General features: G+C 40.5%; 1 protein-coding gene across 1 annotated transcript; it reads left to right on the top strand.

Annotated features, from left to right (window-relative positions):
- The first annotated feature begins 248 nt into the window (after positions 1 to 248).
- BBOX1 (gamma-butyrobetaine hydroxylase 1) lies at positions 249 to 20,591 on the top strand. Its single transcript, XM_064426074.1, has 8 exons — positions 249 to 418; positions 862 to 1,211; positions 2,874 to 2,988; positions 11,931 to 12,129; positions 15,520 to 15,625; positions 16,519 to 16,715; positions 17,413 to 17,579; positions 18,701 to 20,591. The coding sequence occupies exons 2-8, from the start codon at positions 990 to 992 to the stop codon at positions 18,859 to 18,861; spliced, it is 1,167 nt and encodes a 388-aa protein (XP_064282144.1). The 5' UTR covers positions 249 to 418; positions 862 to 989; the 3' UTR covers positions 18,862 to 20,591.
- Positions 20,592 to 23,568: the final 2,977 nt, after the last annotated feature.

Raw genomic sequence — 23,568 nt, forward strand, 5'->3', positions numbered from 1 at the left:
GGGGAGAGGAGGGTTCAGGGCTGTTGCACCATCTCTGGTCAGAGGGTGTAGCAACAAAAGACAGCCAAGATGATGGATCAGATTGGAGGGATTTTTGAATAGCTGTGTCTGAGTATACCCTCTGTAAGCAACATATAATGACTGTTCCTGAAGTCTAGGTAGTTGGAAGGTAAGGGAGAATCATTGTAACACTGTCCTTTTGCTGTACTTACTTCTTCAGTAATAAGCTGCTCTTGGTGGTGTTTTAGGAGCCCGGGATGGAGTTCCCTGAAGAATCGTGTTTCCTGGGCTGTTGGGGTCCACTCTGGCTACCTATGGGCCCTTGCCCACACGATACTTCATAGACGATGGTAAAAGATTAGAGAAGCGCTCTCCTCCACGTGGGAAACGTTGTCCTTTATTCCAAGACACACATCAGGTGGGCAAACCCATGGGATAAAAGAGAGAGTTCCCTGCTGGCAGGGAGCTTTTATAACCCCTGGGATGGGGACAGAGGGAGAGGTCCACAGCCTGCAAGGAGTGGCGAGGGGAGGGGTAACCCAGGGGAGAGACCACCAGGTGGTACCGGGACAGGTGAGGGAAAGACCATGTGATAGGGAAAAGGGGTAACAAACCACATGATGTAACATAAGCTACACAGTGCAATATAAAACTATTCTGTGCAAATTCCCAATCACCCATTGCAAGAGAGCAACTGGTGCACCACAACAGTTCCTTCTGATCTTTTTGCTACAGAACCCAATATATAACATAATAATGCTTTTTAAAACTCTGCCATATGCTTCTCCTAGTTGTTGAAAATACAGACATTTCTTGCACGTTTAATGGCAACTCAACTTTTCCCTCTCTTTATTCTCTAAGTGGCTTGAAAATCTAAGAGAACGAACGGCGGACGGTTTCAGGAGTTTCCCCCTGACGTCTCCCCGTGACGTTTTGGCTGCGGAGCCCGGAGGGCGGCGGCGCCGGCAGCGGGGCTGGGAGCGCTCGGCATGAGCGCGGCCGTGCGCGGGGTGCGCGCTGCGGGCGGGGGCCGCTTCGTCTGCGTGCACTGGGAGGACGGCAGCGAGAGCAGCTACCCCTGCGTCTGGCTGCGGGACAGCTGCCAGTGCCCCCTCTGCTTCCTGCCCTCCGCCGGAGCGCGCCGGCTGCTCCTCGACCACCTGGATGTCGACATCGTGGCGAAGCAGGTTGCCCTGGCAGGCAGCAAAAAGGTATTTGAAGCAAACCATCGTTCGCCTTCTCGTGAAACTTGTCTAACAATGCTCATTAATCTAAATGCGAGACAATTCCGAGTTGCGCTCTAATCACCGTTTGCTTGTTTGGAAACCTTACCTTGCAAAGCTTTCAGGAAGAATCGCAGTTTGGAGATTTCACATCTTTCCACCTTCACGTGAAACTTAACTGTATGGATGTTATGCAGAGGCTGCATAAACCCAAGCTTCAGCTTTTGTCATATAATAATGCTTTTAAAAATTGTGCCCTATGCTTCTTCGTCACTAGTTGTTGAAAATACAGACATTTCTTGCACATTTAATCACACTTACTCTTTTTCCTCTCTTTTTTTTCTTTAACTAAATGGCTTGAAAATTTGAAAAACAAATGGCAAGATGATGATGATGACTTTAATCCATAATGAGAATATCAGCTTTATTAGCAAACTTTCAATGCAAAATAACCTTTGTCTTGAATGAACACTCAAACCAAAGTTGAATCCAATAATCAGGACTGCACTAATGTCTGTGTCCCTGTCTACTTATCTACAGTAGCATTTCTTCCTGAAAATGGAAGGTTATCAAGCAAGAGAGGATAGGAGCTTATGCCCTACTTATGAATTTGAATTTTTCCTGATATATAAAATCCTGGTATATTATTTAGATTTTTTAATGTTTTATTAGAAGTAGTACGTGGCTCCTTTGGCAAACTGGTTTCCTTTGTTTTATACCTAAAGATGTTTTAAACATATTGAATATGCAGCAGTCAGCCCTGGTCAGATGGGGCAGCCTTGCTGCAGGGGCAGTTTGCAGAGGCTGACTCACGTGTGAGTACCTCAGCCACAGGACGAGGGTCTCTGGTGAGGAATTCTGGGCTCCCAAGTTGATTGTAGACAAAATGAATGCAATGTAAATTCATTACTTGATCAGGCAAGTTAGGAATTGTCTGCTTCCACTTATACTCAGAAACTGATAAAAGCACAGCACTAATGCTAAAAATGATATTGATAGTGTTTTATCATCATGTGAATGAGCAGAGCCATGTGAATTGGGAATTGATACATATTCATCCACCTTAAAAATTGAGCTGAGGGTCGGTGCTGGACTGAGCTCTTTCAGTTCATGACAAGCAAACCCATATGTTTTCTATCCATGTGTTTTTCAGGAATTGAAAAACCCAACTCTTTTTAAAAATTTATTTGGTAGAGGGAAGAATTCAAAAGTCTAGGAGATGGATTTCTCTCCTAGCACAAGGTCCTTGTCTGTCTTGTTCTTTTTCTTTTCTCTTGACCTGTCAGTGTTTTGCAAGAAATTTTCTCTCTTCTGAGCTGGGGTGAAGTGTACTCCCCAGTGATACGTGCCAGTTTTTACAATTCCCTTCTTTCTGTTAAGTGCAGCTCCCACAGTGGAAACAGTCCATACAAACCAGCCAATTAGGTCATGAGTTGAAATAAAAATGAACATTTATAGAAAGTGTCAGAATTTGAATGGTGTTTCAGCTGGGTTTTCATTACTTGTTTGCGGTCATGCTTCAGGGAAAGTTTAACTCTGATATTATTGATCTAAGTATTACAATTTCTGCTGTTTCTAAGGGGTTTTGTTATTCTAGATGATATTTTTCAAAGATTTTTTTTAAACTCACCTTTTCCTTTGTGTTGAAAGATCTCTATTACATGGCCTGATGAGCACACAAGTGAATATGAAGCTGAGTGGTTGAAAAAACGATGCTTCTCTGAAGAAGCCAGAGCTGTCATGCGAGCAGATTTATTTTTACCAGGTAGGAATTAAATCCATGTCTGCCATGCTTGTGACCAAATGCAAGGGGTTTGACACTGACAGTCCTGGCTAGAGGTGCCTGTGTGGGGACCGGGCACACACAGCTGAAGCCGTGGCAGCAGCCCTTGGTGCCCAGTACCAGGCTGTGCATGTGTGACAGGGACCCATGGTTATCTTTTCCCTCTTCTACCTGCTCTGCCTGAGAAAAGTACAACTAATTGGGCTGCACTCACTTTCCTAAAAGCTTTGTCTTTTCAGAAAGTGTTAATAGGTCTCATAAATAAGCCATGGATGACCAGTGGTCTTGACTATGCAAGTGTGTGAGTGCTATTTAAACTATTTAAATTTTTATAAAAAGAAAGATTATTTGAATTGCAAGGGAGTTACAACTGAAATATTTTCCCCCTTTTTCATGGCCTTCTCGTTAAAAAGTAACTGTGTAGCATGGCAGTGTGTAGTGCTGAAGTTCAGGTTGTGTTTGCTTTGCTTCCTGTGCGTATTTTAGCAGTAGACTGTCTTTTGATCACGAGGTATTTTGTACAACTGCCTTTGTAACATTTACCCTGTACAAATCACTTACCCTTTAAAGTGAATAATTCTAAACCCACAAGTTTTGGCATGATGCATATCATCATTACTTTGACAGCATTTCAGACTGAGCATGAAAGTGTGAAAGCTTGCAAAATATCTGCGATTGCTCTTGACAGTGTTCCTGTGAGATCTGCTGTTGCAGAAAGCTGTGTGTCTGTGTTCAGTGTTAAGAAAGTATCTGTTAAAATAGGACGTTACTGGTTTAAAAGATAAGAAATATCTCCATTCATTGCAGTGGATGCGGTAATAGACTCTTCATAGTTCAGAATGGAACTATTTTCCCCTGGTAATACAAAAGTTTCTAACCACTTTTGGCAAAAATAAACAGTTGTGTTTACTATTTTGAAGAGTTTGGCATGCTTTCAGAGTGAATATAGTGAAGATACAAACCTCATTCAGGGAAACTAGACTTGATTTTTCAGATGGCAGGCACTTTTATTTGTGAAAATGAATAGCCTATGAAAGTTAGCAGGATATTTTGTAGTCTTCAAAGGGGTCATCGTAAATTGCTTTAATTAATACCCAGACAAAATAATCTAGATCTCGGGTTGTGTTCATTGGCAAAGGTATTAATTACTGAGATTTCAATATTTGAGATGTAATGCTATGCTTTTCACCTATTATGAAGTCTTAACTGGCTGTGATTTGCCTTCACATGCATGCATTTGCACAGTGGTTACCCTTGGCATCTAAATACAATGCATGTTTTGGAAGCCAGTTCTCTGCTCTGCCACTGCTCTTCTTCATTGGAGCCATCCAGGTAAAAATATACATGAAAGATCTGTTTCATTCTTTGGGTAATGCTTTTTCAAATTCTGTTTCACCTGGTCAGTCTGAAGAAATAAAGTGTATAAATGTTACATCAATTAACTGGCTTTTTTTTAGTGGTGTTTTTCATCTCTTCCTCATGCTCTCAGACAAGGCCTGGCTCGTTATGATTGACACCTTGCAGTTTTTCCCAGGTTTCAGTTGCAAAAAAAAGGCTGTGAGTTTGCTTGCTGGCTGTTTAAGATCTGTTTTTGTTGTATATTTTGGTAAGTTTAGAACACACTTCCTTGTGGTGAGTGGAGATGGGCAGTGCAAATTACATGCCCTTAAGTAGCTAACCATGCCCCAGCAGTATAATGTTACAGAGAGTGGTATGAAATGCCAGCCCTGCATGCTGATTCAACAAAGAGAAATGCAAGCTTGCCAGACTGCTGTAGTTAAAGGTTAACCTTCACTGCTGACATTCACAGCTGTGGCTGTTTGTTTTTTTTTTTTCTTTTGCAAGTGGTTATTTGCTTTTAGTGCTGCTTTTAAAAAAATTGTTTTTCCATCATAGTTTCTGACTTAAAAATGTAGCTGTCAGACATTGTGTCAAGCCCAAAAAGACGACTAGGTCAGATTTTCAGTGCGTGATGAAGTGACTATAAATAGCTCTATGGCAGTATGTCAAGATTTCTGTTTTTAAAACATTGCCAGAGCCTATCCATGCAATACGCAAAATCATAATCTGTTATTTGTGCATATCAAGGCTCATTTCAGCCCAGCTTCTAAGATGCTCCCAAAAGAACAGCCAAATAGCCATATTCTACTTCTACAGCTGTGGTGTCTCAAAGATACTCTTTTTTCTTTCTGTTTACTTGAGTTCTACGCAGCAGATGTCACAGGAATGATTTACCATGTCTGTAATTCAGATGCTGGGGGTAGTAGAGGGTGCTTGTGAGAGACACTGAGTAAGGCAGTATCCAGCATCTAACTCCATTGTGCTAGCTGAGACTCATTTTCCAACATGCTGGCATTCCAACAACAGGATGGGGCTGGTGGGGTTCAAGGGATGGGGGTGGAATTTAGATAACATCACAATCAGATTTTCCTGTTGGGTGAAAGAGAAGATTCTGCAAAGCTAATCTGTAGTGGTACCTAATATTTTTAACCATAGGTTAGGTTAAGGTTTAAACAGCAGTTTAAAGGTTTCAAATGATGATATTTCTTTAAAACGTGATAATATGATACTGGATGTTTATATCCTGCACCATAAAAGTTTGAATCAGGATGTTAACAGCATCATGTTAACATGCTGTTTTCAGTTTCTCTGCTAGGTTCTGAGGGATGATAATTTTAGGAGGGTGAAATTAAAAGTAGTTTTTTATTTAAAAAGTTTGGTCATTTGAATTTATACTTCAGTAATAACTAATAAGGGCTTAATGATGAGTTAGGCTGCCATATACATAACTCACAATACAGCAAAAATACACTTGGCTTTCAACAAACATTAAAATACTTGCTGTAGGCAAAATAATTTTATATGAAGTAATTTACTCTAGTGGTGTCTAGACTTCCTTATATTACTCCAGAAGATTTGATCAGCATTGTCCCAAGTGGTGTAGTGAATGCTGGATAATTCCAGGTGTTGATGCATGCACACCATCTGCAGGTTCTGAATAAAGGGCATCTTCTCATTTTATGCAAACTGCAATGGAGTTAGGACTAACCTGGTATGATCAAGAAATGGGATTTTTGTTTTTTCTTTTTCCCCCAGATTACTGTTCTGAAATTATTGAAAGAGGCATCAATTCTTTTAAAAGAGTCTCATTCTTCCAATTTGGAAAACCACTTAAGACTTATTCTATAAGACTTGTTTTTATCCTGTATGAGTTGTTCAGTTACATTTGCAGAGAGGCCTGGACACGTTGGATAGATGGGCTGAATCCAGCAAGGTGAGGTTTAACAAAACCAGTTGCCAGGTCCTGCAGCACATCAACCCCTGCAGTGCTGCAGGCTGGGGACAGTGACAGGACAACAGCCAGGCAGAAAGGGACCTGGGGTTGCTGACTGGTGGCACACTGAACGTGAGCTGGCAGTGTAGCCAGGTGACCAAGAAGGCCAGTGGCACCTGGCCTGGATCAGGAATAGTGTGGCCAGCAGGAGCAGGGAGGTCACTGCTCCCCTGTGCTCGACACTGGTTGGGCAGCACCTCGAGTGCTGTGTCCAGTCCTGGGCCCTCACTTTAAGAAGGACATTGAGATGTTGGAGCATGGCCAGAGAAGGGCAACAAGGCTGATGAAGGGCTTGGAGCACAAGTCCTCTGAAGAGCAGCTCAGCTGTGGAGCCTGGAGAAAAGGGGCTCAGGGTGACCTCACCACTCTGCACAGCTCCCTCAAAGGAGGTTGTAGCCCGGTGAGGGTCGGGCTCCCAGACAACCAGTGACAGAACAGGAGGACACAGACTGAAGAAGGTCCAGGTTGGGCGTCAGGAAGAATTTCTTCACAGAAAGGGAGGTTGGGCATTGGAATGGGCGGCCCAGGGAGGTGGTGGAATCACCGTGCTGGAGGTGTTTAAGAAAGGCTGGATGTGGCGCTCAGTGCCATGGTTTAGTTGTCAAGGTGGTGCTAGCTCATAGGCTGGGCTTGATGAACACAAAGGTCTTTCCCAACCTAGTTGATTCTCTGATTTGCAAGCATAAAGATTTTTAATTTGGCAACTGCTGCTGTGCTGTGTGAGTGAGACCTAAAGCTGTCCAGACACTGACGACTCATTCTTATCTTTCTTACCCCTTCAGCTTTCAGAGCATATGTTCAAATACTTCTACTATAGTACAATGGAAGCTGTATTTGCTGCCTTAGCAGTGGGAAGAAATCTATGATGACACAATAAAACAATGAAGCACTTGAGTGGGGTCAGTTACCACCAGGAAATACTGCCAAAGAGTACAGTCCCTGTGCCGTTCAGTGCAGCTCCTTGACAGATTTTCAGGCTGAGGAGATTTTGTGAATACAAATGGGTAGAAAGTTCCTGTTGTTTGCTATGTGGAAGAATAACATGCCATGGGGAGCACACAGTTTTCTAAGCCTTTCAGGCAGTGTTTTTAAAAAAAACACTTTTAAATGGAAGAATGTAACTATCTGCATACTACAAGATCTTTTTTCCATTCTCCGAGTTTTGCTTTTCTGTCCTTTTCCAATTAATTATGGACCTGGTAATCTATCAAACTGTAAGTACTGGACAACACGGAGCATTTTCATTTGGAGCTAAGGTGTAAATGCTGCTTCTTTTAGCACAGACCTATGACTTGTCTCTCAGCTATTGCTCTTGTGCTCGCCTGGCTGTGATGCTCTCTGGGACCAGTCAGGAGAATTCCTTCACTGTTTTTTGTGCAAATATGAATTGTTTAAAAGCAGTTCATGTGTATATCAGACATAAGTGATAGAAATTAGACCTCAGAACTACTGCAGCTACTAGAAGGAACAAAATTGGCACTAGTGTATTTAAATTAAGCTCTAAGAGCTCTCTGAAAAAAACCCACAACTCCTAATATGTAAAGCAAAAAGATTAAAAATTCTGCAGGAAATTCTTTGCTAAAATTAATAATTTTCTTTGGGATATTTAGTATTAAATGTCGTGGTCACATTCATATCACCACTTGGAGCTATATGTAAGGTTTCAACTTCTAGTGTATTTACCATGGTGTCATTACAGAGTACAAATGTACTGTAGGCAATGTGAAGGGGGAAAGGCTGCTCCTGCAGTAGCTCAAAGGCCAAGCTCTTGACTGCATCAGCATGTCACTGAAGGGCTGGAAATTGAAGCCTTTCTTCTCTGAAATTTGAGGTAGGATTTATATGCATTTGTGTACCAGCTTGCACCTTTAAAAAGAGAGATAAATCTAAACCATTAAGGATGCTGACTACACTTGTCACTGGAAGGGAGTTTATATGAGCAAAGTGAAAGAGTTTATAGCCTTGCAAGGCAGGATTGAACCATGTTTACTCTCTATCTTTTTTGTTTTGTTGGTGTTTGGGGACTATGTTTGTTTGTTTCTTGGTGTTTTTAAAATGCAAAGTGATGAAACATTAAACAAAAAAAAGCTCTTCAGCTTTATTAGCTGTTTTGGGACTATCAGGGCAGAGTTCAGTTTCCTTGACACTTTGCAATTTCCACATTGTAGCAGTATGGTAGAGGTTAAAGATCTCTTCAGTCAGCAGGCAGTGTTATAGTATTATTCCCAAACACATTTCAGAGTCTGGCAAAGGCTAAATTCCCAGAAAAATTATTTCTCTTTAAGTTAAGTGATATGAGAAACATGTTGAATTTAGCTTTTGCCTCGCTTTGGCTCCATAGCTGTTTGGATGTGAGGCCAGATGACAGTCGCCAGTGCTGCAGGTCTGGTTGGGTGCAGATGGAGGGTGGTGGTTCCACAGGCCAGCTGGAGGGGTTGACAGGTTTGTCATGCCAAAGTCCAAGACAGTCCCAGGCTGGCATGCTGCGTGTGTGCTGTTCTGCAGTGCTGTGACAAAGCACAGGTCTGTAACCAAAGCCAAACCCACCTGAAAACCCAACACCACGGGCCATGCCCTGCTGCAGAAGTGTCATCCCAAATCAGGTGAAACTTCTAGCAAGAGCAATAGGCATTGGAAACTTGAACAAGAGGACACTTCACTCCATGTGCCCTTGGAAGCCTGGGACTCCTGGAGGTGCAGTTCAATTCCAGGTGCATGTATTTATTTTCCAAAGTGAAGAAAAATCTGTTGATATATTCCTTGAAATTCTACTTGTTGTTTCTGGAAAATTAGGAAAATATTTATTAGCAAGTCAGTAAGAAAATTAGGATGGGAAAGATGAAACTTAAAAATGTTGTGTTAGTTGTCACATGGTTATTCACCTGCTCTGTCTTTCAAAAGATATTCTTAGCATACTTATACAGCGTGCAACATACTTAAGTCTATTTTAATTTCTTAACTTCTAATAAAGGGAAGACATTAATATTTTATTTTTTCACAGTCTTTTAAATGTGTGAAAATATGTATATTAAGTTAAACACAGTGGAGAAGTGAGTAACTGACCATGGAGTGGTGTCAAAAAGGAATTTAATGATGTGAGATATGTCTCCTCAAGATTTGTGCTTTTTTATTTTGTGAACATGTTACAAAATTCAACAGCTTGTTGAATCATACTGCTGTTTCTCTGAAACACAGGTAGACCATAAAAGATGCTCTTTGTGGATAGCTCATATCTGGGCATGTGTTCTGATTCTTGGACCCTTCATCTCTAACTACTCTTAGCCAGATAAAAGAAGAACCCTTACCCTAACTCTGTAATGTCTGAGTTCAGGGTTTGTTTTTTTTTGTGAGTACATTGTATTTTGTGCTTCCTACCTATATCTAGAAAGAGGTGAAAAATACATCCAAGCCTGGCCTTCACATTTGTTTGAACAATAGTATGTCCTTCAGGCACAAGGTAAAATTACCCAGAGTTCTCAATTCTGAAAGCTCCTTGGAGTTTATAGTTTTTATTGGTCTGTCCATTGAAGAGGAATAAATAGAGATACAGGTGTTTTATAAGTGATGCCACCTGCATAATTTTACAAATGTTGATGTGGTCTCATTTCTAGTGTGTGATCTCTGTGACTGATGATTGGGCAAGTTATCTGAATATTAGTTAAAATACCAAGTAAGGTAGTTGTTATCTAAGCAAAACAATTATTCTAGATAAAATCTTTTCATGCTTTATAGTACACTGTTCTAAACTTCAGATTCACTGTTCTTAGCTTCAGATTAAATATATAATAGCAAGAAAAAACAAATGTGTCTTTGCTGTAAAAATAAAAGCCCTGATTCAATATTTAAGATAATGCTTGACTTAAACCAGTAATGTTTCAAGTTTTGCAAAAAGCTAGAATCAACGCTAACTTTATGCAAAAAAAAAAGGTAAGAATTAACATCTTTGTCCTTTTTACCCATTACTGTGTGCTATCTTTGAACGTGTGTATGTTTGTGCATACACAAGCCAGTAAACTGAAGAATTTAGAAGATATTACTAAGGGAGAAATGAACAAGAAGGCAGGCAGTCTTAAATTGGGGAGTATCTGAAATAGGTCTTGTATACAGGAGAAAAAGTAATTACCCCACATCTCTTTCCGTGTGTTACAGTACCTTCAAAAAGCCCATTTATCTGTCCAAGTGGTCTTTGGTATCTGCTGTCAGCACAACTTTTCAGATCAAACAAGCAGCTCACACCTCATTTCCTCAGTCTGAAAGCTGACATGTTCCATTGTTCATAGCCCACAAAAAGTCTGAAACATGTAAGACCCAAAGTTGGTATGAGAGAGCCTGGAGAGTCATAATCACCAGGATATTTCACCAGGAGTCAGTAACTTACCACTGAATTGTCAACAGTGTACCGAGTCCTTTCACTCACCCCTCAAAGAGCAACCACAAAGCAGGCATTCCAAACTTTGGGGAGAAGACACCACACATTTGCAGGGGATGTGCAGAAGACTTCTGCTTTGTGAATGTATGGTGTAGCTTTTATAGTTTGTGAAGTGGGGTGTTTGTCAGTTCCAACTTATCTTTCCACATCTGCTTCTACAGCAAGATGTTTATTGTCAGCTCAGGAATGGGAATCCCATGGTGCCAGAATAACTCATTAACTCAAAACAAGCTGTCCTGATGGAGTTATTTCACCAGTTAGCAAACTCATGTGAGAGGCGAGATGCCCTGAGTTATTGCACCAGCTGGCAAGCTGATAAGGGCAGGGGGCTGCACTCCAAATGCCCTTCATGTGTTGGAGACTCCAGAGCTGGATGCAGTACTCCAAGTGGGGTCTCAGCAGAGCAGAGAGGCAGAAAATGAATGGGCGTGAAAAGTGTTTCATGGACACAGGCAAGGGAAGCTGAAACGATTGGCTTGGGTTTTGAGAAGCTTCTTCACAGAGCTCTGCAGGGACCAGCATGGTCCCAAGCCCTGAGTTTGACCTCAAGTAACTCCTACAGGCTAATTGGTTCAACTCAGGGAATCCCAGCACAGTCCCAACCAATGAGTCTGACCTCAAGTGACCCCTATAGGCTAAGTGTTTGACCCCAGCATTGTCCAAATTTATGAATTTGACCTCAAGCAGGCTAATTGGTTGAACCTAGGTAGCACCATCATGGTCCCAAGTGATGTGTCTCAAGTCAAGTAAGCCCTTGGGTTGACCTATGAGAGATGTCTCAGGGTGCTCCTTGGTTTTTCTCCCTTGACAAGAAACCTTCAAAGCAGTCATATTTTCAAATTTTCGCTCTTGTGGCTCATCAGTACGGACAGAAAAATGAATATACACATTTCTGATGCACTTTTAGCAAAAAATATTCCTTTCAAAATGTCCTTTCATTCAATTTCTGACCTAAAATTCTGATACTACAGTGTCTTGCTGAATTTAATCATTAGTTTGCTTGTCATGGGTGCAAAATCAGGGACCCCATTTGAGATGGTTTGCAGGATTGAGGAATATTCACAAATCCATAGAAATACCACTAACTTCCTGCTTTGATCATATCCTGAGTTTTGATGCTAAAACAGCTAAGAACTTGTTTCTCTATTTCTTCCCTTTCAGAACGTCAGTACTGGGGCTCAGACCTTCAGCTTACCAAAATACCTTTTGAAGAAATCATGAGCAATGATGAAAGTGCATACAAGTGGTTGTGCACCCTAAAGAAAGTAGGAATTGTTCTACTGACGGGAGCTGCTACAAGGCAGGGAGAATTGATTAGGCTGGGCAACAGGATTGGGTTCCTGCGTCTCACATTTTATGGGTGAGTTTGTTTTATAAAATTTTTGTTTTGGCAGTGTTGTAATCACCTCTAATGTTCTTAATCTAAGCTTGTTATTTCTCTTCTGTGGATTTATATGTTAAAGCAAGGTGTATGTTTTTTTCTCTATATATTAGAAAATTTGGCATCAAGTTCATATACTGTAAAAGATAATTGCTTTGCTGTTACAGGTAGGGTATGAAGGGAAGAGCAGAAATAACACAAACTGCTGAGAGAAGGAAAAGTTCCTGAAAACAAATGTTGTTGAATATAGGATAACAATGAGATAGACTTACTTATCTATGCCATGAAACAAAACCATAAATCCCTAATCTAGTCCCATTCTGAACAGAGGAAGTAATCTGTTCTGAAACTTTTTTTTTAGTCTGATTTTGAGTTGTAGATATAGGCCAGACTTAGATGATGGTATTGTGGCCCACATCACCAAGAAGATGGGCTGAGTACCCATTTGCCTGCTTTCTACAGAATATGCTCTGGAAAGCCATAGCCAATCCCAACAAGCAGAGTGCGGCTTGAGGGAGCACAAGCAGCTCTTGTAAATTATCCTTTTGATGCCAAGAACTGGCAACCTGAAGCTCTAGCTCTGCAAGCACCTACTAAAAGAACAGACAAAGCATGATGGCAACTCTCATTTTGCTGAGCTGAATCAGTGACCTCCATCTAACTAAGAAGAAATGTTTCTAGCTAATACTTATCATAATTTTCATCTCTGAAACAGAAGTTCAGTTCTTACTGGCATCCAATTCTGGAGTGGCTTTTGCAACGGTAATAAAATAATAACTCTGGGTTATTATTTCCCTGGTGTTTCACTGGGAGCCAAATACATGGCCTACAAAAGGATAAACTTGGAATTGGCAAACTTGCCAAATTAAACATTACCTCAACAGAGCCATGAGTTTTAAACTGAAATGTAGCAGCAATGAATATAATTCTAACGCATGCAAGAAGAAAGCCTTTCTTCTTGTCTAGGTGTCTGCTCGGTGTGACCTCCCTAAAATGTCATTACTGTAAAAAGTGGAAACATTCTCTCTATCAGCCATATAACAACATCAAGAGTTTCCACATTTTTAATTTAACCTTTTTCTTTCCATTGTGGAAACCCAACTGGATTAATGAAGTCTCCAGTCATACCGCAATTCGTTTCTCCAACTTCTCACGCCCTAGACCTTGTGTTCCTCTGTTCTGAAGCCTTGTTCAGTGCTTGGTGTGGTGTCAAGGCCTTCCTTGGGGGCTGCAGCACTGCCATGCAAACAGCCAATCCATCAGTATCACCTGGAGGTCTTCATCAGCAAGAGAAGGACACGTGTCCCAAGTCTCATATGTATAAGACATAGACTTTTAATGAAGTGTAAGACCAAATGATTCAAATGTGGCTTCAGTTCCTAGGGCTGCCCTTTGGCAGGACTAAGGAGGTAACAGCCTGGTTTTCTACTGGTGAAGACTGAGCCCATATTGCTATCTAATGCAAAAAAATTGTTACACCTGTTTGGTGCCAATCTTCCTACTCTATCAAACAACCTGAACAATGGGCTTTGAAATCTGACCCTAATTATTAAACCACAAACCATTCCAACCCATTTTGCTCTCCTTAAGGTCCCAGAGTCCTCTGACATAACCTTACTACCTGTGCACCCAACATGGCCAAGTTGATGCTTCAGCTCAGTTGAGACTTAGACAAAGTAAGGCTGATTTTTCCATATTCAATGCTGAGCTCCCCATTAGCCTCTTTGACTTCAAGTCAGTAACTTGGGCTTTGCCCAAAGCTCCCTGTGTGGAAAGAGAGCTCCTGGGGAGTGCTTCCCTTGCAAATCCTGACAGTACAAAAGCAATGATTGCTTTTACAAAAGCTTCTGATGATTCCATAAAGTGTTATCACTCCAGCAATTTTATATATTTTGTATAAGACAGTTAAAATGTGTTAAATTGTTTTAGATCCATCAAGTGACACCATAGCCTATTAAATTAAAGATGGAGCAAATCTAGCTGCCTTCAGCACTAATTACAGGAAATATAAAAAGGGGCTATTTTTTGGCTGTCAAACTGTGGAAGTGTGGTTGAAATGATCATACTTGAGTACTGAGGTCATGTGATGATGAATATGTGCTGTTACTCAAGTAATGTACTGATGAATATGTGCTCTACCAAATAACAAAAACTATTTCTCCTAGGCAGTTAAACACATTTGCAAACACTCAAGAGAGTTTTCCCTCTGGAAATTGCAGAAATCTAATTTTAGCATTTTGCTTAATTTCTATACTAAATACCATTCCTAGACCAAAAACATTTATATACTATATAAAAATAATTTTATCTGCATGTTCTTTATCCTATTTTTTTAAAGCTGTTATTAAGAAGTAAAACTAGGCTCACACCATCTGGAACATATTTTCTCTATAGTATTCCACAAGGGAAAATGAGTTTCATAATTTCTTTTTGGTCCCTTATGTGCACGCAATTATACCATCTCTGTATGGTAAATTACACTTTTCCAGACAAACATCTGGATCTATAACAGATGCATCTTAGCAGATCCATGCATCTGCTAAGGATTGTCTTCAATCATGTGAACTTTGTGTAAATAAACCCTGTGGTTCTGGGTCTCAAATTCTCCTGCATGGTGTGTCACTCAAAACACATTTTGTCTGTGCAGCAACATGAAGTATTCATGTCCTAGCTGTGACTTACTTTTTTCACTGCAGTTGTCAGAAATCTTTTTTACTGAATTGTGCCAAATTCCAAGAGAGAAACTATGTAATAAAATAAACAGAGCTAGTTCTCAACAAGGGTGTCATAGAAAGGGGAGAAGTTTCAATATCTTTCATCAAGACATTTTTCTCCAGAAACCAAATTTTCAACTTACAGGAAAGATCCCCTGGTAAAGGATACTGTATATTTTCTAAGATTATGAAGCCTTAAAAATAACTTCTGGGGAAAGTTACATGGCCTTTACAAGTTCTGCATTTCATTGATAATGTGCTCCATGTGGTAGAGGGAAAGTGAAAGGTTGATGAAAAGAAATGAGCCAGCTTCTGTTCACTTATTTCTGAAGCATCTAGGATGATTTTTACTGCCAGAAGCCTCTTGGTTTGTGTCTTCAGCTGGCCTTTGCCGCCACTAGAAAGCCATCCTTCTTCTAGGTACTGCCCAGGTGCCAGATGTCCCTTGACACACTGAAGTTTTATCTAGGACTGCTGAAATAAGCCTCTGATGGTGTGGAGGGACACTGCTAAATCCTTATTTCATTATAATGTTGCAATATTTTCATGTCCAAAGATGAAGTGACTGTTGTACTGTGATTTCACAGTTTCAATGTGTACTGTCTGGCATGCTGGATGTTCTAACATGTTTTCTCTTTTCCCTTTCATTACAAAGACCAACTTGGCAAGTGCAAGACAAAGCAGATGCTAACAATGTAGCTTATACAACTGAGAGACTCTGTTTTCACACTGATTACCCTGTTCTGCAGCATCCACCTGGGGTAAGTTGAATTTACTGACTTTTTACTCCATAAAAAGGGAAAGGGAAATGTTCCTGTAGTGTGAAATATGGTTGGTGATCAGTGGCTAAGACTTTTGTCTTGAAAGAGCAATGTAAAAATATCAATATATTAATCTGCATATGCTGATCTATATACACATGGTGTGCAATTTGTACAGTATGATGTAAATTCAGCACGTCTCCCATATATCCCATAATTTTAAAATTAAGTTCACAAAGTATTGAAAATATTACCATATGAGAAAACTTTTGAGTCCTTTATATGCTTTGAATACTGTTCGCATTATTTCACAAAAGTTAGGTGTCTAAATGCTGTAGTCAGGTTGTGACATTTTAGGACTCATCTCTTCAGCTCGGGAGGGGAACGGAGAAAGAAATGCGATTAAGATGGTATAGTCTGTTTTCTGTGAATTGGTGCAAGATAAATACTTGTTTGCCCTTTCATAACACACAAAAAATCAGGGCCATTCTGTACAGCTGGACAACCACAGAAAATATGTTTTCATCCAGTTCTTGTCATATCAAAGTATAATTCACATCATTCCATAGAACTGGAAAGTAGTAGGAAGAGGAAGAGTGACTCAAAGCAAAGAAGCAAGACCTCTTTGCCACTGACTCACAGGTTGTAAGCATTAGAAGATATCCCAATGGGATGGATTTATGAACACGCTCTTTTAATTTTCTGGCTTTGTGATACTGGTGGCAGAGTGTTGTGAAGCTGCAGTAAATGAGAGCTCAGTCTGTCACTTGGGAAAAAAAAAACAACCAAACAACAACCAGAATAAAAGAACCACAGATGTGAGAGAATTGATACTAATAAACTGTTAAATATGCAAGCCAACTATTTTTTAAAGAGCTGTTAATTCATTCCAGGTTCAGTTCCTTCATTGTATAAAGCAAACAGCTGCAGGAGGTGAAAGTGAAGTTGTAGATGGATTTCATGTGTCCAACAAGCTGAAGAAACAAAATCCTGAGGCATATCAGATCCTGTCCTCTACTGCTGTAGACTATACTGATGTTGGGGTGGATTACTGTGATTTTGCTGTGCACTGTAAACAAAGGATTATAGAGTGAGTATTTTCAACAACACCTGAAAAGAAAATCCCTGTCATCTGGTGGATGATGTGTTGGTAGGAGAAGGTCTGCTCCTGCCACCTTGTGGGAAAACACTAGTTTAACTTGGTCTGTGGTTCTAGGTTTGGGTGGAGTTCGTTGGTTGATTGGGATCTTTAGTCTGTTTTTTTTGGTGGAATGTGTGACTTTTTCTGTGCATTGTGCCACTCAGTTGGTTTTGCCACACACAAAGAAGAAGTGGTGGTAATTAGATAACTCCTAGGCACATGCACAGGTTAGCAAACAGCCAAATGCCAGCCAATGTACATGTATATATCATGCCAAGGAGAGGTCGTGATTTGAAATATTTAAATTAAAAATTATATACTATCAGAAGATGAAATGCAAATTTCCTTATTATTTTCTGATTTTAAAAAATATGATTTATTAAAAAAAGATTACAATTAAAGAGTGTATAATATAGATCTTTGAACAAATTCAATGTCTACAATTTCTCCTGGGTTTCCGTTTTTAAGTTAGTATTAATTAGCAAAATCCAATCCAATATCAATCTGAATTTTACTATAGAAACATACAGATACTCTAGCAGGAGAATTCAGTTATTGTTTAATCATCTTGAACTGTTTCAGTAGCAACAGAATACATTCCTTTTTCTTTTTTCCTTTATTTTTTCCCCTTTTCTTTGTTTTATAGCACGGATTCCAGAGGCCAAGCAATTCGCATCAATTTTAATAATGCAACAAGAGACACAGTGTTTGATATACCAGCTGAAAAAGTGAGGCCATTTTATGCAGCTCTAAAGGAATTTAATGATTTATTGAACAGTGTAGAACACAAGCTTACTTTCAAGATGAAACCAGGTCAGTAAGCTGCTTCTCCTCACAACAATTTTTCACATGTTTTTTCCTGACAGTCAAAATACTTGAACACTGCTAGCACTAGTACTCAGAGGAACTTCAAGTCTTTCTATCATCTATTTTATTTCATACTGCTTTCTTACCTCCATCTCGTAGATTTATTTTGCCTTTGTTACACTATAAAGAAGAAAAAAGTGGTAGGGGAGAATAGTCTACCTATAGATTAGTCAAATGTACCTTTAAACTAAATACAAAACAGCGTTTTATGCTACAAAGCGTATTGGAAATGGAGGTATCAATAGCACCATAGACTGGCAATGCTATGTGTGATATCATGTGTGGCCTTAATCTCTGTTCTTTCATTCCTCAGCATTTCAATACATATATGAATCTCTCAAGAGATACTACAGAAGTAAATTCATCTTTGTATCTGACTGCCTCATATACTATGGTACTTGTGTCTAAAATGTCTGTGAGGAAATTAATCTCTCTCCATTAGAAATACACAATAAAATAATGTGTACAATCACATTAATGTAAAAACAAAGTGCCTTACATTACATTAATGGCATCCATTTTGTTGATTAACGCAAATGATGGTAGAGGGAATGAGGAGATAAGAAAGCCTGTGAGTTTATTTAATTCAAGATTTACCATAATGGTGACACACAAGGGAGAAAAATTCAATTGGTATTCTAGCATTAATTATGCGATTTCCTAACTTTCAGTGTTTTCACTTTGTTCTCATGAAATTCTCTTAACAGGGATAGTATGTATGTGTATAGTACAAATAGTACTAGACTGGTCAAATAAAATGTACCCTAGTGGTTTTCAAATATTTTATTTATTTCACCTCTATGGATTTGCATTCTCCTCAAGGCTTGATTTTCTCACTATGGACTCCTCCTCTACCACCCTGGTTTTTAACTCTTCATTATACAAGAAATGAAAGAGATGTCAAAAGAGAACTGGCCTCTCTGGTTGAGAAAGTTAAAATTACTGTGTTGTTGCTGTGTATCTCCAGCTGGGCTACTTAAAATTATTGCTCGCTAACTGTTGATACGAATCTACCTCTGTATTTTTTTGAAGGAATCAGCTCTAACATTTGTGCAATCTCTTTACAGGAGACATACTGACATTTGATAACTGGCGTGTGCTTCATGGTCGCCAGAGCTACCCACCCCGTTCAGAAGTGACACGTCACCTGGAAGGTGCCTATGCAGACTGGGATGTAGTCATGTCAAGGCTCCAGCTCCTTAGGAAAAGGGTCCTGAATAAGGATTGAGTTTTCTTCTAACTAGAATGATCAAAATATTGATTATCTAACCTCAATCACAACAGCAATATTAAAAAAATGAGTCGTCTTTTCAGAAACTGACATAACTTTTGACAATAACTTTTGTCATAGAACCAGGGTAAAGGCTTTGAGCTGACAGAGGGTAGGTTTTGATGAGATATGAGGAAGACATTCTTTCCTGTGAGGGTGCTGAGGTACTGCAGCATGTTGCTCAGAAGAACTATGGCTGCCCAGTCCCTGGAAGTGTTCAAGGCCAGGCTGGGTGGGGTTGCAGCACTCTGGGACTGTGAAAGGTATCCTTGCTTATTGCAGAGGGGGTGGAATGGTATGGTCTTTAAAGTCTCTTTCAACCCAAACCGTTCTATGAGTCTGTCATAAATATATTTTTGATTTCTATAAGCTAAGAAACATTTTGTTCATAACAATTTAAGGTTTATCTGTGGCCTGGTATTTGAATCTAGGAAATATATTGCTATGTCTGTAAGTGTATGTGCTTTTATAAAAGCAGTGTGCAAAGTGGCTTGAAAGATTATCACTTCGCTGGACTGACTGTGGATCACAATGCCTTCCTTCGCCTCTACATATCTACCTGCCATCTTATAGCAGCAAGAAAATAATCAGCTGGCAATAAGTGTTTGCAAGACAACACTGAAGAAGCTTTTGGGCTGTATCCAGAGGGTCATAAAGGACATGATTTCACTCAGCTGTCGAAATCCAGAAGTTGTAATGCTGTATTAGCTTTGTGCTGTTCATGATACATCAGCTAACCAGGCTGTGGTCAACAGGTGAAGAAACAGAAAAAAAATACATACCCATTTTACTATTTGAAAATGCTTCTTCTCTTTTGTCCTAGCTTTCTTCTCCTCCTACTGCATTTTGTAGCAGTGGATATTGGATCCAATCCCAAAGCACTGTTTGTATGTATATTTTGTGAAATCTTCTTTTATATAGCAGATTTCCAGCTATTGTTTAAAGTTTACTGAAAGTAAGTAGCATCTTGGGCAGATCAGTGCACTCACATCTCTGTGGATCACTTCAGCACAGGCTCCACTCTGCTGCTGTTGAGCTACCTGCTGCATGGACCAACTAATTTTGGCTGGTTAACCAGAGTCCAGAGAAATCTCCAAATGCCTGTTGTGGGAAGAAAACTGGACAAGCTGCCTAGGGGTACAAGTTGAAATATATTTTAATTTTTATCTATATATATCTGTCCAGATACATCTAAAATAGTTTTAGAGTATATACTTAGAATCATGTTACCCAGAGGCATAAAGGCATATGCAGTCCTGTTCCACATTTGGGCTCTCTTGACTGTGATAATGTCACACTTGTAAATTCAAAACAAATCAAATGCAGCTTTCCATTGCATGCCTAGTTTGGGCTGAAAAATATGTTTTTATTCTGTACCGTGTTTTTCTCTGTCACAAATCAGAGAATAGACTTGGTGATCTTGTCTCAAATTCTCCTTAAGGTAAAAGAGGTTTTACTTTAATCTACACCCTCATAAAGACAGCTGTCAGGGCAAGTCCATAGTTAAAATTTTCATGTTGGAAATATGAAATCACTTGTGTTAAAATCTAACATATTTTGGACACACATTTCAAGCTTACAGCAAAACATCCCCCATGCTGACATGCCAGTCCAGTAGGACAAAAAAGATGGTAAACATGCAGAAAGAAGACAAAAATCCCCTTTTAAAGTAAACAAACTTAAACAAAGTCGAAAGTTTAATGTATTTTTAATTATTTTTAATGACTAAGGGGCCAATAGCTTTAAAGCAGGCAGAAGATTTTCTTGCTGTACCGTGATACAAGTCTTATACAAGTCTTCAGCCATTAGCTCAAGCAAAGTGTAAGGCTGGAGGTCTAAACATTGGATGTGGATTGCAGAAGATGATTTCTCTATTATTCTTCTCTTCCAAGCAACCATTTAAACCAATATCCATTCATGCTGGCAATAATCAAGCTATTCATCTTTTTCAAGTTATTTTTGGATGCATTCAAAGCAGTGGAAATCACAGAACAACAGACATGAAGAAGATAGAGAAATTTTTAGGCTATACCCTACTCAATTTCCGAAGTCTTGCCCTGTTTTTATTCAAACAGGAGTGTTGGTATGAAAAGGTGCCAGAGGCCATACAATGCCCTTGAAGGGCAGTGGGTGAGAAGCAGCTGCTGCAGCGCGCACTGTGGTAGGTAGGATGCCTGGAAGCGCTGCTCATGAGGGAGGAGCTGGTTAACATCCTGCAGCATGGCTGGAAAGCAGGAGGACACAATTCCCTCGCTCCTGGTCACACCAGCCCACAGCTGCCTCCTGTCCTTTGCTGTCTTCAGCGCTGTGCTCTCCACTGGGTTTTCCATGCTGCTTCCTGGCAACGTGTCTTTGACTTCAACATGCAAGTACACCAGAACAGGGCAGCTAGGAGGAACATCCTATCCATTCCCTTTCTTGGCTTCTCTACAAGATTGCCAAGTAAAACAAATGTTGTACAGTCACCTTGTGACTGGCAGCTGAAATCTTTTTGCATCTCTCACTGTTTATCCAGGGATAGGGATCACATAACTACCTGTGGCTCTACCTCTTCCTCGGTCTAGCTTTCTTGAAAGTTAGGAATATTTTTTTTCCCCCTTTTTGTTTCCTTTTCTCTCAGGAAATTCTCTCCCATCCATTGCCTAAGAGGTAGTAACAACGGGGGCAAGGGGTGCAGCTGGCCGCAGCCTCCTAGCCAGAGGCTTTTCTCCTGGGAAGGGCAGGAATACCCTGAGGTGTTTGGCTGGGGGCTGAGGGGCTGGGCTCAGCTCCCGGCGCTCTCTCTCTCGCTTTGGGGACAGGAGGGGATCAGTCGAGTTGATGCTACCGCGGGGAAAATTCACCACCACTGGGGAGTCCAGCCTGGCACTGACTCTTCTTTACCACGGGTGAGTCTCTGCTGATAAGAGCAGCCCGTGAACCGGGACCTTATTAACACCCAGTTTAAGTGGAAAGGACCCTCACCATCTACTGCGGTGCCTCAGGGGAAAACCCAGGACCCTGACCCCTCCTTCTTCCCAGAGGAACATATCTCCCTGGCATCCACACCTGTTGCTGCCTCCCTAGTGGGGAGAAGAAACCCATGCTGGCACTTGCTGCCTCTCATTAGAAGTGGATGTTGCTCTTCTCTCAATGCCCTTAAGATGTGCAGAGCTCCACTCCCCTCACATCAGCTCTGGGCACACCGAAGCCCCAAGCTGATGACAGTGCTGCTGACCTGGTGTGATCTAGCTTTGGCTCACATAGGTTAGAAAGGGGGTCTCAAGTCATGGACTTAACTTGAAAAAGTCATGATAGCTCAGACTAAGGGTTAATAAGGGTTGCCACAGTGCTCTCTGACCTTTTTTACCTTTGTTGGAGCTGTGGGCTGACTAAGGGGTCTGATCTGCAGCCAAGACCTCCTGGAGATTAGACAGCAAACAGAAGTATGGCTCTGCAACTACCTCTCCCTTTCAGATCAAATGCTTCATCTCAGTAAGTGCATTTGTGTTCTATTTACCCAGGTTTATTTATTCAGAATAAGGTGAAGAATCATTAATTCTTGAAAACCTCCTTTTTCCTTCCAAGAATTTTCATTTAGTCCATTTCATTTGGCATATAAATCTGAAAGTGTTTTGTACCGAGGCATAGATCCAGTCAGCTTTTATAAGGCCAAGGAGCTATATTCTCTGTTTCCAGTGAGTGATTTCAGCAGTATTTTTAGGCTCTTGTTTAAGAAAGGAGAGATGAGCTCACATTTTCTGCTGCCATGCACAGCCATCCTTGCTCATAAGCACATACGTTGCTCCTCCTCCTGTAAGGGGAAAAGGGCTCTCCCAGATAAGGTTGTTGAATATAGAAGGGGCATGAGTTCATGGATTCCTTTCCAGGGCATATTTATGACTATGAAGAATTAAAAAAAAATTAAGAAACGTCTGAAATAGCAAGTACCATCCTCTCACCATTCAAGACCCCTCACATGCCCTTGCACCCTAGGACTTGTGCAAGGATAACAACACTGCTCAGGAGAAGCACCACAAAACATCACAGTGTTAAGCGTAGATATTAAATCAGGACTGAAAAATCCTGCCTTCAAAACTCAACATTGCTGCAGCAGCCCTGTTAATTTGCATGTTTCAGAGAGCTGGATGTAGAGGAGTCTCTATCTGTTCCAGTTCCTTTCTGGGTCAACATAACCTTTGGCATCAAGGTCCCAGCACAACCCTGAAGCTGGCTAGATGTACAAATAAGTACTCATTAAAACCTGCTTAAACTTCACTGAACCCAGTTATTACCACTGCAGGGAGTATACACACAGTATATTTAAGGAATCCTGCAGTACTCTCTGTTGCTGTCTCAACAATGGATGTTTCTGTGAGAGGACATCACTCTCCTTGGGCAGTGGATGCTGGAGGACAAGCTCTTAGCTTAGCATTGTTGTGACCAAACAAGGCAAAGAATCATGGTTTTTTTCTCATTTTACTTCTTCACCCATTTGTCATCCAGACTGCCAAATGAAGACCTGTAAAATCCTAGCTCTTCCTTGTGTTTAATGTGTTTTTATTTCATATTTATGTTATCACAGAAAACAAGGAAAGAAGAAATGTGACTGGTTCCCACTATTGCTGTGTGAAGGCTTTTTTTAAGGGCTGGTGTACTTATGCTCTCTTTTTCCACTCCAAGCTT

This window comes from Passer domesticus, chromosome 6 (genome assembly GCF_036417665.1).
Source record: "Passer domesticus isolate bPasDom1 chromosome 6, bPasDom1.hap1, whole genome shotgun sequence".
In the NCBI taxonomy this organism is placed as follows: Eukaryota; Metazoa; Chordata; class Aves; order Passeriformes; family Passeridae; genus Passer; species Passer domesticus.